This window comes from Glandiceps talaboti, chromosome 12 (genome assembly GCF_964340395.1).
Source record: "Glandiceps talaboti chromosome 12, keGlaTala1.1, whole genome shotgun sequence".
Lineage (NCBI taxonomy): Eukaryota > Metazoa > Hemichordata > Enteropneusta > Spengelidae > Glandiceps > Glandiceps talaboti.
The window spans coordinates 20,959,886-20,975,646 of record NC_135560.1 but is presented as its reverse complement, the minus strand read 5'-3'; the positions used below and the strand labels follow the sequence as shown (position 1 = coordinate 20,975,646).

Genomic DNA, 15,761 nt, shown 5'->3' with positions numbered 1-15,761 from the left:
TGCTACAAACGTGCTATGCACATGTATTTGAGCGAGGTACATACATATGTATACATGTATGCGTGCCATACATACATACATACATACATACATACATACATACATACATACATACGCGCGCGCACGCACGCGAGTAATATTCTATCTCTTACCACAACTTCAGTCGTTGATAGACTTGTCAAAATAGAATCGTAATAATTGATATTAACGTTTTTGACGAAAATGTACAAACATCTATTTTGTTGTTTAATTGAAAGTTTGTCCTTACAGTATGAACAATTAAGCCTGAACTGATTTGCAAGAAAATAGACGAACATTACTCGTGTGCTTTCCGTAGTCTTTTGTTTACTATTCTTGGCCTGCTTGCAAGGCTAGACTTTTTTCGACTTGCCCTTTGGTTGTTCATCATGTCTCTTCCTCCTTGCATCTCCCCATTATTTATAGGCCGTACATCAAATTTCTGCAGAAGGGCAGCTGGTATACCAAGCGCCACTGCATGTGAAATGCGGTTAATGTTATCTTGATAGACTTGATCACCATTTGATTGTACTATTTGAAGAAGTTTACCATCATATCCAACTAATGCACCAGAAATCTTGTCGTATGATCCATTAAGGGAGTGTTCCACCATATCGGCTCCAAGCAGTTCCTCGTGGAGGGGAACTCTCAGTCCAACAGCAAGGTCAAGTAATTTCAAAATGAGATATGATAGAATCAATGTCCAAACTGTTATGGATACGATTGCTGCGGTCTGGACTCCCAACATATACAATCCACCCCCGTAGAACAAACCTGGAAGTAATTAGATTATGGAGTGAATATGAGCCAAACATTATTTCACTTTATTGGCATCGCTGTGATGTAATGCAATCGTCCGACGAAATTTATAATATAATGAGTGAGTTGATTATGGAAGTCGATGATTAGACATGTCATGTCATGTGATAGGACCAATGTCTTTACTCCAATGCACGCCAAGTTTAATGAATTTCATATCTAAAATGAAGTCCATAACAAATTTGTAATGTTTAATATATATTCATTGACGACAAGACATGCAATAGTTTAACAGTCGAGTGAGAAATTGTAATGATTAATTTCAAAACTTATGGTTTTGATCAACAGATTCTCAAGGTGTGACATAACCTGTGAACTCTCCTCAAATACATTCGCTATATATTGTAAGTAGTATGAGTTACAACTAAGTATGGCAAGACCAATGATGTCTATGACTTAATTCTTCGCCAGAGTCTGACTAGCAACAGTGGAATGGAAGTACCTAAGATCATGGGGATGGACTGACCGTTCCTTGAGTAACGTGTTAAGTTTTCAATGCGGTCCTCTCTAATAAAGAAACCAACTGACAGCAGTCCCCATGCACCTGATAACCCATGGACTGGTACAACTCCCACTGGATCATCTATCTTTAACTTTTCCATGATGATGTTTCCGAGCAGAGCAATCAAAGCTCCCACACCTCCGATGATCAAACCCTGCCATGGATGTGCGAGTGCGCAAAGTGCTGGTGAGAAAAAGTAAATGTGGCAAAATAAGAGAGTCATAGTTCTTACGTGTAAAAAATACATGGAGAGATGAGCTGAATGTTACTACTCTGTAATGGATGTGGTGATGATCCTTAAATACTATTAAACTAAATTTCAGTTGCGCTTTTTTAACAGGACAAAGCCTCTAGATGTATTGACAGCAAAACACTTGGAGAAAATAGTTAAGCCATGACTGTAGAAAGCAATGTGAGAAACACATCAAATCTGAATTAGTTTTATCACAGGCACGGAAAACCTTCACAATGGTTGCAATTTTATCAAATATGAATACGGCATACTCGACCATAGTGTCTATATATTTATTTACAATGTCTGTATTACAATGGAAATCACAAACCCTCAAACAAAATGTCGTCTGGCTCGAGAAAATTCTTAAGTAACACTGCTATCGTGTGCATGTGGCTCATTAAAAATCTTACCAACAGTGCTACCCTTTATCGTCTTGTCCGACAAATATCGTTGTTTGTAAGATGTTTGTTGATCCAGACAATAAAATGAAGCACTATTGGTGATAGTTTTGGTTAACCTAGACAATACAATGTAGCAGCCTTAGTAAGATTTTCGTCAAGCCAGACACCATTTTTGTTTCAGGTCTTAAATTTTAATTGTAGATGAAGATGGCTTAGCTGACTTAGCTATCATCAGTGTCTGAACCGTAATACGTAACCTTGCTAATTTATAGAGTAGCAATTAATTCAGTTGCTATGGTTACTGTTCAGATCTGCAGTTTCTCTTAATTATAATTCCGATTGTATGTGAAACTATAGCTACATTACTTGAAATGTAATTTAAAGGTACTACAGTAAGCTTAACTGTGAGCTATACATTTGGACCAACGAATCAGATGGTCGAACTATAAGCTTATGTTGACCGGTATGAGCATAGCTTAATGAAATAATACATCGGTATATATCCATCTTATATGGCCTAGCTTTGACTTGGTTTTGTCTATTCCTCAAGCAAAACTATGGACACTCAATAGTGATAGAAATGTTAAAATCAGAATCGGTATTTACATGGTGGTATTTTCAAAATCAGAATCGGTATTTACATGGTGGTATTTTCAATATATTGGCACATTGTACACGATTAACAGTTGCTAATCAAAACTATTGTCGCTATTTCGTTATGTTAAACGACATTTACCTTGCTAAACAATAGACAGTGGAGGGGACTGTCTATGTTTAAATGACATTTACCTTACTAACCGACATTTACACACACTCATATAATTGTAATGTTGATAATGAATGGAAATGTTGCATGAATCACGGGCTCTTTTTTACATAAAAGAATTGATAATTAAAGGTTCACGTTGAGTGTCGTCAGCATACCTGTTATTGAAACGAGAGATCCTAGCACTCCATTTATCAAATAATTGACATCAAATTTTCGTCTCCTGGACACATAACTGAAATAGATACGATAACATGCTGGGTAAACCTGATAGTACGAGTACACGAGAGAATTTATTTTGTTAACTCCCAACGTCAACGCACAATACGACACGTAACTACAGTTAGAATTTCTTGTTAAACCTCTTTCATAAACTCAGTTAAATGTATTATATTCAGTTTTAGCAAGACAAAGTTACTTTCGTGGTTTAAATGTAAGTCTTCATGAGTACAAGGCAATGAATACTCATGAGTACAAAATGTTATACACTTGAGTGGAAAACAGCTGTCATGAATATTTAGTACACAACCACTAAATACGTTATTTCTGCAGACTCCCATGATGTAGTAGCCCATAACAAAGATACCCTATCACAAGATCATTTTATGTTTCTCTGAAATCACAAGCAATCATAGGTGATGTAAAATCATGAAATGACTATCCAGAACCATATTTTATTAAAAGGTTTCGATTTCCTAGTAACATTCAATTCATATTACCTTAATAAAATTCCAACTATGCCACCAGCTATTGAGGCTGTTATTGTTGATATTGCTGACCTGGAAAAGAAAAGAAACAGACATTTTGACCAATATAGTCCTCTGAAAATTATGATAATGATATTAAATCTTTTATAAGCAGACATGTCTGCATCAATATTGTTAACTGAATACATACATACATATTAGGTTGGTGTCTGTATTGTAAGACCAAAGCATAGGATGGTGTCTGTATTGTAAGACCAAAGCATAGGATGGTGTCTGTATTGTAAGACCAAAGCATAGGATGGTGTCTGTATTGTAAGACCAAAGCATAGGATGGTGTCTGTATTGTAAGACCAACGCATAGGATGGTGTCTGTATTGTAAGACCAAAGCATAGGATGGTGTCTGTATTGTAAGACCAACGCATAGGATGGTGTCTGTATTGTAAGACCAAAACATATTATGGTGTCTGTATTGTAAGACCAAAGCATAGGATGGTGTCTGTACTGTAAGACCAAACCATAGGATGGTGTCTGTATTGTAAGACAAAGCATCAAATTACAAAGTATATTTCGAATTGTAACAAGAAGGATGGTTAGGACATACCATAATTTTTTTCTAACGGACAATAATTAATATTCTCTTGCTATCATTACATTTAAATTATACGGTTAAAAAAATAACAGTCTTAGATTGTTTAGTCTGTAAACTTAGCTCAGTTGTGATATAAAACGGGCTATTGACAGACAAATGTACACATTTTCCATGGTAGAGTGAAGATGTTTAACAGTTGTTGTAGAATTGATCGTTTTATATTATAATGACCCCATGAGAACGGTTTCCTTACATGTAATTTATGTAAAGTATGACAACCCAACCTTTTGCTAACATGATTGCAAGAAGCCAACGGGAGAATTTGCACATTGGTTGCGCCTAGCCTAGCGCCTATATAGATCAGACACTGCCGACACCCCAGGTCAGTATACAGTTAAGTTAATGTTTTGCTAATATTTGCCTCTAAATATCACTTGGGTGTTCGAGACACACACAAGTCTTGTCATAAATGCTTAGCATTTGAGGGTTTTCTGCAACAAATTGCTCTAAAACAGAACACATCAAACGATCCGTCAGTATGAGGCGACAAAAGTTTTCAGATATCAACTTCTTCAAACCATCCCTCCTTACACAATGTTACAATTTCGTGACATGTTGAGGACCGGTATATAAATGCTAAGCCTTTATGACAAGGAGTGTATATGATTGCTAACTTGTACATATTATTTTCTCTTCGACGTCCAAATGATGTCATATGCTTAATGGAAACACACTGTCTCTCTGGATTAGTCGTGTTTTAGTCTCATCTTTCTAAGACTAAATAGAAATCTTGACAAAACCAAAATATCGCTCAAGAATTCATACACAAGTTACTAGCATTTCTCACATGCGACAAGAAAAGTTAATTTCCGGTTTGCCATCCTGATTGTCACCAAAGCGTAACTATAAACGTTAAGCTTTTGAACGTTGAAAAATCCAGGCTGGGAATATTTGATTAGTTTATATCAAGCACACCCTGTCTCGCCAGAAAATGGAAAACAGATTAAAAGGATGTGTATTTTTCAAAGAGAAACTTTATTTTGTCATACCGAGCTGCGAGTTTCCATTTACCACCCGTTATTCCGTAGGTACTGCCACAGTTAAATCCAAGCCAACCCCACCTATAAATAAAGTATGGGCAAGAACATTCAGTACATCACCAGCTAATCAGTTCAATTTGATCACAGCTTACGGTTAAACGGAGACTTGTATATCCACTAGTCACCAATACAATTGTAGTCACTCCTTAATATTTAGTCGAACTGAATATCTCGTAATCTTGCACAGCTTCCTAGGAAACAAACGAGAACTAATTCTTGGGGAAATATCTCATCCTTCATAGGTAACATTATATACTTAAACGAAAACATTGAAAACGGTGTGCTTTTCATAACTAAATCCCAATAAATAATGGCACACACAAGAGTCGAAATAATATAAGTTGTGAATTATTTGTAGATCGGAGGAATAGCTTGGTAACGAATTTTATCATATCAAACACACACACACACACACACACACACACACACACACACACACACACACATATGTAGTCAATACACAATAGTGTTTCCGACCAAGACGTTTCGCTCAGGCTTTGCTGCGCTGCCTTAGTAGGCCCATCCATCACACTAATTATCGCTTATGTCCAGTCACGTGACTAAAATAGTTAAATCGGAACAGTTGATATTGTTTGTGGTTTATTCTGTTTTGTCCGTATATGTTGGGTTTTTATATCAAGAAGCTTTCGCGAGCTAGTCTGTATGATTTGTTCTTCCATGGCTTTTCAAGTTCTATTATTTTGAAGGCGGCAAGGGAGTGGTTGGTCAAGTCGAAGTGATTTGGTATCAAATCAGTTTTGTTTGTATTCCTTATCAGCGATACGTGGTTCTGCGGGCTGGTGTAGATGGTATCCCCATTTCGCCAAGATATATTTTTGTCCACACTGCTCACAGTGTATGCCATGCAGTTTGTGTCCAAAAATTGTGTATTTTATCACAGACAAGGAATATCTTCCTTGTCTGTGATTTTATGTTGTTTGATCTCTGTCTCTGTCTTCGTTGTTATGTGTTTACAGCTGGATGTCTTTACTTATCTTCTATCTCTTTAGTGTGTTTATTGTTCTGGGTGATTGCCGCCTTCCTACAGCTGACGCTGTCTATTAAATTCACGTTCAAATCTCGCGCTTTTGAGTAGCCAATCAGAGTGGACCTTACGTTACCAACTACGCACACTGACATGCTGAAAGAAGTAAATATGTACCGAGTCCTGATATACTCCATCTGCAAGCAGGACTAAAATTTGAAGAAAAAAACATGCAGACTTTCATCGATGGAACTTTCCTGAAATGAGGTAATCATGAGCAAGTTGAGTTGAACTGCCTAGTTCATTACAACATATTTGGGGCTGTCAAATACAAGTACTGTGCATGTCCCGTAATTAGGTCAAGCCAGGTAATACATTTTGTATATAAACAAAATGTCGTGGTTTCTTGTGCACAGTTTCGTGTATTCCTTTTGTCTGTCAACCCATATAAATCAAAATCGATAAGTAAATTTATAGATTTCCATCAAAATTTTCCCGAATTTCATGTACATTTGTACCTTCGGGTCATACGAACATGCAGTATGTTGTTGTGCTCAGGGAGACACGGTGAATTTCACGAATCACAGGCCCTCATAGCCACCAAACAGAGAGTCATCGGCTGTCTGATGTGATGGAATATAGGCTTCATCGATTGAAAACACTCGACTGCTTTGCCTTAGCTCTAAACCGATGGCACAGATCCGTCTCACAAACTGGTGGTATAAAAAAGTTAAAACGCATGCTCACAGTAAGCCACAGCAGTCTTGAGAAAGAAGCTCGTTGATTGGTTGACCGCTTTTTCAGGATCTGTGCAATCTAATTTCCGGCGTCGATCACTCGGAACAAAACAAAGGACACAAAAGATGGGAATAGAGGTAAATACAGCATCAAACCTCTTCCACCACATCAGATTTTAATCAGATTGGGATCTGTGGTACATCGGGGAGTGTGTTTGTAAATGTTAGGGGTAAACTTACTCTTCTCTGTTGATTTTGTTTAATTAGTTCAGTTGTAATTCTGTCTTTCTATCCCCCATTCCTCACATGATTTCTCTCCCCTGTTGTATATATTCTTCATTGTTTGAACATGTAGTTTTTGCCGTTTTTGCAGCTCCATATGGTATTGACTTTTTGACACTACTGTTATGAACTGAGTGTAGGTATGATTGCCTGTCCGTGGGTTTGCTGTATACGCTGTTGTGAACATTTCCATTTTGTATTGTGGTGTGGACATTGCAGATTTGTTATTCTTGTTGAGTACTGGAGTTCCATTTGTATCTGTGGATGTATTGAGTTGGCTAGTTCTTTGAAATTGTTCAGATCTTGTAATGTGTGTATCCACACGCCCAAGGCACCATCGACGTATCTGTACCAATGTAGTGGTTTTTCTTTGTGGAAACAACATAAAATACACAATTTTCGGATATAGAAACTACAAACGTAGTATATACTGTGAGAAGTGTGAACGAATAATATATGTTGGAGAAGCGGGAGATACCATCTACACCAGCATGCAGAATCACTTATATGCTTGTCGATTTCATAGTAGCACTTGAAAAAATATGGAAGCACAAATCATACAGACTAGCACGCGAAAGGTTCTGGATAAAATTAAAATCAACATATACGGACAAAATGGAATAAACCACAAACAATAGCAACTTTTCCGATTTAATCATTTTGGTCACGTGGCTGGACACAAGCGATAATTAGTATGATGGATAGAGCCTACTGAGGCAGCCCAGGATAGTCTGAGCGAAACGTCTTGGCCAGATACACTTTATTGTTTATTCTATATTTTCAAATGAAACTGCTTAGTGTGTGTATATATGTGTGTGTCTCCCTGTAGAGAACAGTGTTCCATGCATTATTAGTGATGTTAGTTGCAGAGCATTATAGACTATGCACACACCCAGGGGTAACAATCAAATAATATCGCCCACCATGCATTGTATTAATATGTTTTCTTGGGCTGTTATCAATGCGTCTTTACATATCCCATTTAGATTCTGTGTTTACTAGCTTAATAGTAATTTATTTCCGCCAGTTTGAAAACAGTGCATTCTGAAGGAAAAAGACATGATTTAAACCGTACATGCTAATGTATGTTTCTCTTCACTTTAATAAATTAGACTCACTGGGATGCCACTGATTTGTTAGGTACTATCTGTGCTCACAGAAGCCAAGTCTATCGGTAATACCATGCAAGAGATTCGTGTTAGTAAGTAATAATTTATTTATCACAGTAGTTTCATATTCAGTTGAAATATGACATAATATTTAATTTACCATAACATAAACATTCCGAACAAAGCATTGGTAGGTGATCCCATAGGGGGTGTTTCGTTTCCATCCTCAAATCTGCCAGAACGAGGCTTCAATAGAATGGTTGCCACAAGGCCTGTTATTCCGCCAATGAGATGAATTCCCCCAGCTCCTGCGATGTCAATAGTTCCAATTACTTTTAACCAGCCATTGTCCGCCCAAAGCCAGTGTGCAGGAAAGCAATAAATGAAGGTGTTGAGAAGTGAAAATATGATGTAAACCTCTATCTTTGTTCTCTCAGCCATTGCTCCGCTTACAATCGTTGTTGCCGTGGTAGCGAAGGAAGTGTGGAAAATGAAACTCGAATATACTTCTCCCATGTGTTCATCATTCGCATCTACAAAGAAATACCCCACGCCAACGAAAGAATTCGATCCTTTGTCGTTTCCAAAGCTCAGTCCGTATCCTACTGCCCAGTACGATAGCCCACCAAACAACACATCTATGGTGTTTTTAACCATTATGTTGACTTCATTCTTTCTGGAAACCGTGCCCGACTCAAGCAGGCCAAATCCGGACTGCATTGTAAAGATGATGAAAGCACTCGTTAAAATCCACGTAGCATCATCCCAACCAGACGCTATTGTTTTTGTAAGGACAGTCTTGCTGTCACCCACTGTACCATTCATCAATTCCATGTTTGGAAAGTCAGACATTTTCATGACACGAGTTATTGTAGTCGGTGCAATATTTGTCACGTTTAGCGAGTTGTTTGTCTGCTTGTCTCCCATATCAGAATGTTGTTACACTTGATTTAGTTACAGTCTAAGTGATGAAAGACCCACGTCTTTAGCTCGCTTCTCCGTCTATGCGGTAATCACAGCGTTGAGAGTTTACCAAATCCCTAAAGCTGCTGATTAAACAGAGAGACGACATTCAAATATACAAATTAGACATAACTGTCAGTCACTTTTCCAAAAGTGCGTTGACTAGTATAAATACACACTCAAATTTGCCTGTATTAATCATAGACAATGGCGAGAGTCTCTCTCTATTGTCTGTGTATTAACCATGGCATAAAACATACTGTGTACGAATATGCTGGTACATACAAATGGGTTAGTATTTGAGAAATTGAAATAACCTGATATATACTTAATTTTAATTGGAGTCAGTTATTGTGAACTCGCAGAGAAAGTAGGGCGAGCAACAGCGTTGTTAATAACACTATACCATTACTTTGAAATGTCACAGAATGTTGTACTCTTGAGAACAGTTCGATCGTGTTACGCAGAAATAAGGGTGACTCTTAGCGATTACAAATGCATCAATCTATTTATATAATCTCATGATAGAAACTTATTGATGTATGCATAACCACGTATCGTAGATGCTAAAAATTCAATTCATGAAGCCATGCCAGGTATCCTTGCCTTTGGAATTAATGTATGTAACATTTCGATTCGTCAGTGAAGTGAGTGCGTCTATCAAGTTATTAATAACATGTGTAATATTATTGTACACCTATACATGTTTAAATATTTTTTACACAATTCATCGATGCATACATGTATAGTTACTATGTAACGATGATTTATTCTGAAGTTGTAGAAATGTAATAGGTGTACGTTCCTTCCTTATATTTTAACATCGTATGTAAATGTTACACCAGGGGGATCAGTTACGAGGACTGTTGGGCTTAGTAAAGTGCTCAACTGATACGCGTTATATATATATAATACTATGTTATATAACATAGTTTATATATAAACCCAGTATATGTAATATGTTTAAACTGGAGTAAACAGTGCTCAATGTATGTAGAGCGGTATAAATAACTATTATTAACTATTAATAACTAGTTATATATATTTTCGCCAATGCTACATCATGCAATCTCTCTGAAACAGTTTTTTAAAAATTGCCAGGTCTGACGTAGACGAGGCATGTGTTATGCTGGGTCGACATTCTGGGAAACAAAGTTATGAATCTTGCACATCTTTAACTTTCGCCCTAACAATGCTGAGGATATTGTTTCAAGGGGTCTGAAACTCCTCACTTTGATTATTTCCGGAAAAGATGGGAAGAATTGCTTTATTCCACTGTCATCACAATTCCACAATATCAAAATCAAATCAAATTCTTGACCGAATGCTGTCTGTCCCCTGTGGTTTAATGTTGCAAATGTAAACTTTTCTATATGCATATTAAAACGATAGAAAATGTAACATTATTTTCGTGTTATATCTTCATTTCTCTAAAGTATTAAGGCGCAGCAAATTTACAAAATCCCGACGAAATAAATATTTTACGGATTTTTGACAATGTGTTCAAAAATCAAAGAAAACGGCACACATGTTAACTATATTGTCGAAATTCAATCTCTAGTATGTGCTGTCCCCAGGGTGTACGTCAGTGTCCATTAATTTACGGATTTAAGCTGTGACGATTACCTGTATACTTTCAGCTCTGCTTTGAATTTAAACACTTCCGATGAACATGCTGGACAGAGGGATTGAATACATACATGGAATTGTTAGTAGTTGTTTGTTACAACATGCTAGAGTAATGATGAATTATTGAGTAAATAATCCGTTAATTCATAAATCAAAGTAATGAACAAGATGAAGTATAAATAACTTGATTGATAGATAATATTTGCAAGTCAAATTCATATAACTGTTCTGGCGTGACCATTACACGTTTTGAGTGATGGATCGACCACAGAGAACGTTGATAAAAAGTCAGATTTCCTCACATACACTTGACAGCAAAACAATTTATCATATAATCCCATGAACCTTTTGGACAGTTATCAATCAGCTTTTAATCGTTGTGTTGACTGAATATCAACAGTTTTGTTGTCAATGAACGTTCAAATATTTGAAACGTGTAATAGCTTTTGCATTTACTCAGATCACTTCGAATGAGCTGTTGATTGATGCATATGGCACGTGCTGATTCTACCTTAAATTTTCAGTGAACAGTAAGAAACCCGGATGTGCTGTTAACTTCATGTACATTTTCTATATGTCCGCAATACAATGTTCTTATAGATACAAAAAAATCTGTAGCTCCACGTATGGCCTTGATGTGATATAGCTGGATAGGTACACAAATGCACAACACCTCCCATACTTGTAAATACGTGTCCTTCGTATTTTTGATTTTTTATATTCCTGCAAACGCTTAGTATGTTTCTTTTATAAACAGGCCAAGGAAATGTTGTGTCCTGGGGAATTAGTTATTGAAGTTTTACATTTGCAGCAAGGGAAAACATTATCTTTTGTTATACACATTTTCAATATATAAACCATTTTCCTTCAGTACACGCGTGGATAAAAGTGAACCACACTCAGAAGTTGAAGGAGACCATAAACAACACGTAAACCATGAAAGTAAAATCTCGGCTATAACGCAGAAAAGGCTAAATGAAAGGTCTTGAAATAGTTACAGGTCCTGAACCTCGCCTTATTCCTGATAGTATTGATCCATATTGATTATATAACATACTACGCATCAGGTAATGCTGTGATTAGCCATTTCGTCGTATAAATACGATGTCTCTGTCATGAGCAGTCATTCGATGCCCCATACTGTTGATTGATCGAGAGACGAAAATCTTAAGCCATAATGGTGCAATAACTAGCCTAATATGGTTACTCTGACAACATCAACAGAGGAGCTTTATAACTTCCGCCGTTATACGTAGCCATGTGCTGTGTGTTAGGGTCATTCATTAGTATATTTCCCCAATCGTTGTTAGGTAACGTTATATCTCGAACTACAAAGGAAACATCGCGTAAGAAATTAGATTGTATTACGTTAAAGAGTATACTGAAACACCGTGCTTGATTCCTCAAAGATTATTAAGTGACGAAGAAATATAATATTCGTGATTTTTAAAAATCTTTCTGACAAAATCATTTCTGTGTCATTTTTGTGTCCTTTCCATAGTGTAAAAATGTTTGCCAGTAAGTCACTTTGTTTAACCTTGTGGAATTGTTGTGAAACCATTGTAATGAAGTGTGTGTTACTACGCCTGTGTTTGGCCTTTGGGTTTGGTGTTCAGTAACGGTTGTATACAATTGTATTTTTTCTCCTTTGGCCGAGTTTTGAAATTCGTCAGAATCATAAAAGCCATTGAAATTCGTCAGAATCATAAAAGCCATTAGTTGCTCAGATCAGATTTACGTACTCGGAGATGTAATGATTGTAGATTAATTTATGGATAATTATGAAATTTGATGAAAATCATCATTTTTGTAGTGCCTGTCACGATATCTAAAGATTTAAGACATTCGATACAAATACATATAAACAATGAAAGCACACGAATACATCATTCTCACATGGCCAATACAGCTTCTATAGCAGGAGTAGTAACGGTTGATCAAACATCGTTTATTAAATATCGAACTTCTTTGTTATAAAATGTAATGCCACTATGGGTGCCTTTGTCTACAGCGTATATGTCAACGCTGTATTCGGTCTCGTAAATGTCATCTGTATTGTGTTGAATGCAGAAGTTTGCCATTATGTAAAAGAATTTCAATGCATCTATCAATGTGTGCTGCATGGAGCCAGTAATGGAATGACATGTACACATCAGGGAATATGTGATGTGGGGATATTACATAGAAACCCACTTCTAGCATTGGCGGAAGTCATTACACCTATATAAGTCATCGAGTGAGACTGTTTCATCGTCAACTGTTGAAGCAGGGAATCCAAATGCTCAATGCAGATAGCTTTTACTTATCGAATGTCTATCACAACTTTGCAACTCAATCTTTCAATAAACGTGCGAGCTGCCATTTACCATAGTTAAAAAATGTGTTTTGATGTCGAACACAAGGCAACATCTGTGATTGGTTTAATCTTATGAATCAGATATACGACATTATATACGAGGTATAACTCTTACAGCACTGGTTAATGAATAAATAGACTTTCTGTTTTGTGAGCATGATGAAAGATTAGGTCAACTTCCCATCCACATGACAACTTGATACACGTACAATAGGTTGAATGTGGTTCATTGTTGTTGGATTACTCTCAGGCTATTCCAAAATCTGACAAACAGACCAAATGGTTTTGTTACTTCAATACCATTGTTGTGAGATTAAATAAAGTTGAACATAAATTTCGATATTCATTTTAGATGGTCTATTCACAATGAAAACCATTCAATTTGATACTAACCAATAATGACCTTCAAACTTAAACGAAGTCGAATTAAATGAACTTTATACATTAGGGAAATCTCCGAAATTTCAGCATAATCTACTTACAGAATCCTTGGCTTAAAAATTGCAACGATTAGTGAAATGATATTATACTGACAAGCAGTGCCAATCAATTGGGCAGTCATTGCCCCACCATTGCATGTAACTATAGGTGTGGTGTGTACCTACGATGTATAAACAGTGTGTGTGTGACTACTGTAACAGTTTATTATAGGTATCGTTTTTCAAAGACTTAATAAAATACAATCATGGATCATGTTTTGATAGGAATTGAATGATTGATTCTGGGTAATGGGATTTCATGATATGTCCATTTTGTTGCTCCTGTAAGGAGAGGTTATTTTATGTGTTTGTTTGTTTGTTTGTTTGTTTGTTTGTTTGTTTGTCTGCCTGCCTGCCAGTCCGCGCGCGTGTGTGTGTGTGTGTATGTGTCTGTCTGTCTCTGTGGACACAATATATTAAACACTGCAGCATCGATTCTAATGAAATTTGATACATATCTTCCATATGCTAATGACAAAAACTAATTAGCTTCTTTTTAGCTTTGCTGTCCGTTTTATTTTCATCTTTTTCTCCAACATCGAAAGTCAGAATACTTTGATATTTGGTCTTCAAGTGACGGGGGGGGGGGGGGGTTACTCGGATTTGTTTGTGCCAAGTTGATCTGTGCCATTTTCAATTTTTGACGAATCTTTTGTCAAAGATGACATTTTCATCATCTTCTCAAATACTACTTGTCATATTGCTTTAACATTTGCCATGTAGATGCGCACAGCATAGCTTACTTAGATTTGTTAATTTCAAGTCAGCACATGTTCTTTTATATTTCGATGATTTTTTATTGTATTCATTAAATAGGTAAATTAAATTCATGCTTATTTTGACTGACGCCATATTGGAAACAGCCACTTTTCAAAAGACACCCTATTGACGACAGACAACAAGCAATGTAGTTCTATCCATCGTGCGCCCTGAACTACAAGTGACCAGCATAAATCCGAAATCAACACCCCTTCTATGAGACTACCTTCTACAGAATGGTTTATTTCAGAAAACAAGTTGGCGTGTTGTTGTGAGGTCTTGGCGAACGAAGTGTTTTTAGCCTGAAACTATAAAAGAAGACTTGAATGATCATAACGTAGGTCAGGGTTCGTAACATTCTAGTTTATTTACAAATCGACTTTTAATATCGATTAGACCTCTAAATTTGGCCCCGGCAGTCTATAATGTGTCCCAGCCATGCCAGTACATGATAATGATACAACCCTACACTACGTGTGCGTACGGTGGGGTAGTGCAGTGCAGTGCACAAGTTACTTTTAGTTCCATGACATGAACGCCAGTGTTATCTTTCAACTTGACAGAGACCAAATTGTAAAATTTGTTTGATACAAGTGTTATGTCGCTGAAGACACCGAAATAGCCATGTCCTTGAACGATGCCAGTGAACCATAGACACTCGAATCAATTTGTATAATTGAAAAATATGGTAAAGAAAATAAGTCTTATTTTCTAGTCTTATTTTCTTTACAATATTTTTTAATCATACAAATTGATTCGAGTGCCTATGCAGTGAACCATCTCGGGCATACAATGAATGGTAAATTCATGCAAGCACAATCCCTAGAGGGACGTCATGTAATGCGTTCGATCGAGTAATGAAGCTCAAAATGAAAAAAAATTGTTATTGAACATGAAATGGTGACGAGAGGGTGTTAATTTATCTAGGTGAAGTTTTCAGCATAGATTGTCCGCCGATGGGGTGTATTTGATCATCGCCCATGCTAGCAGAGCTCGATTGTCTGGGACAAGTACATTGCCATTCCATGCCCGTGTGGACAAGTAAAATATTTGTGTCAATACAGTAAGATCAACTTGAAAAAAAATCATAATAAATTCTTTTGTCTGATTTGAAAAAGAAAATGGACATGCCATATATTATGACAGAATCCCATGGCCTCGCAATGGACGGTAATTATTTTCACGGGTCAGGTGCAGCCAACGAGTCATTTTTCTGAAATTATTACAGAAAGTTAAAATATTATAGTTTATAAACACTTTTTACATAATTTTACGTTTGATTCAAGATTGGAGGGGGAAGTGAAAGCTGTTCGTATCTGTCCTC

The 15,761-nt window shown here is 36.7% G+C and overlaps 1 protein-coding gene across 1 annotated transcript; it reads right to left on the bottom strand.

Moving 5' to 3' along the window:
• Positions 1-316: 316 nt before the first annotated feature.
• LOC144443092 (putative ammonium transporter 3) lies at positions 317-9,103 on the bottom strand. The gene is made up of 6 exons (XM_078132465.1): positions 8,412-9,103; positions 5,088-5,159; positions 3,461-3,520; positions 2,900-2,976; positions 1,304-1,522; positions 317-792 (listed from the first exon to the last, which is right to left on the bottom strand). Exons 1-6 carry the CDS (start codon positions 9,101-9,103, stop codon positions 317-319), a joined length of 1,596 nt encoding a protein of 531 aa, XP_077988591.1.
• Positions 9,104-15,761: the final 6,658 nt, after the last annotated feature.

Bases quoted from the DNA above. Each gene is read 5' to 3' on its own strand.
- LOC144443092 (XM_078132465.1), bottom strand. From the start codon at position 9,103: ATGTCTGACTTTCCAAACATGGAATTGATGAATGGTACAGTGGGTGAC. The intron at 3,521-5,087 runs GTATGACAAAAT...TTTCTTTTCCAG, and splicing joins AAATGGAAACTCGCAGCTCG to GTCAGCAATATCAACAATAA. The intron at 1,523-2,899 runs GTATGCTGACGA...TTTTCTCACCAG, and splicing joins ATCTCTCGTTTCAATAACAG to CACTTTGCGCACTCGCACAT.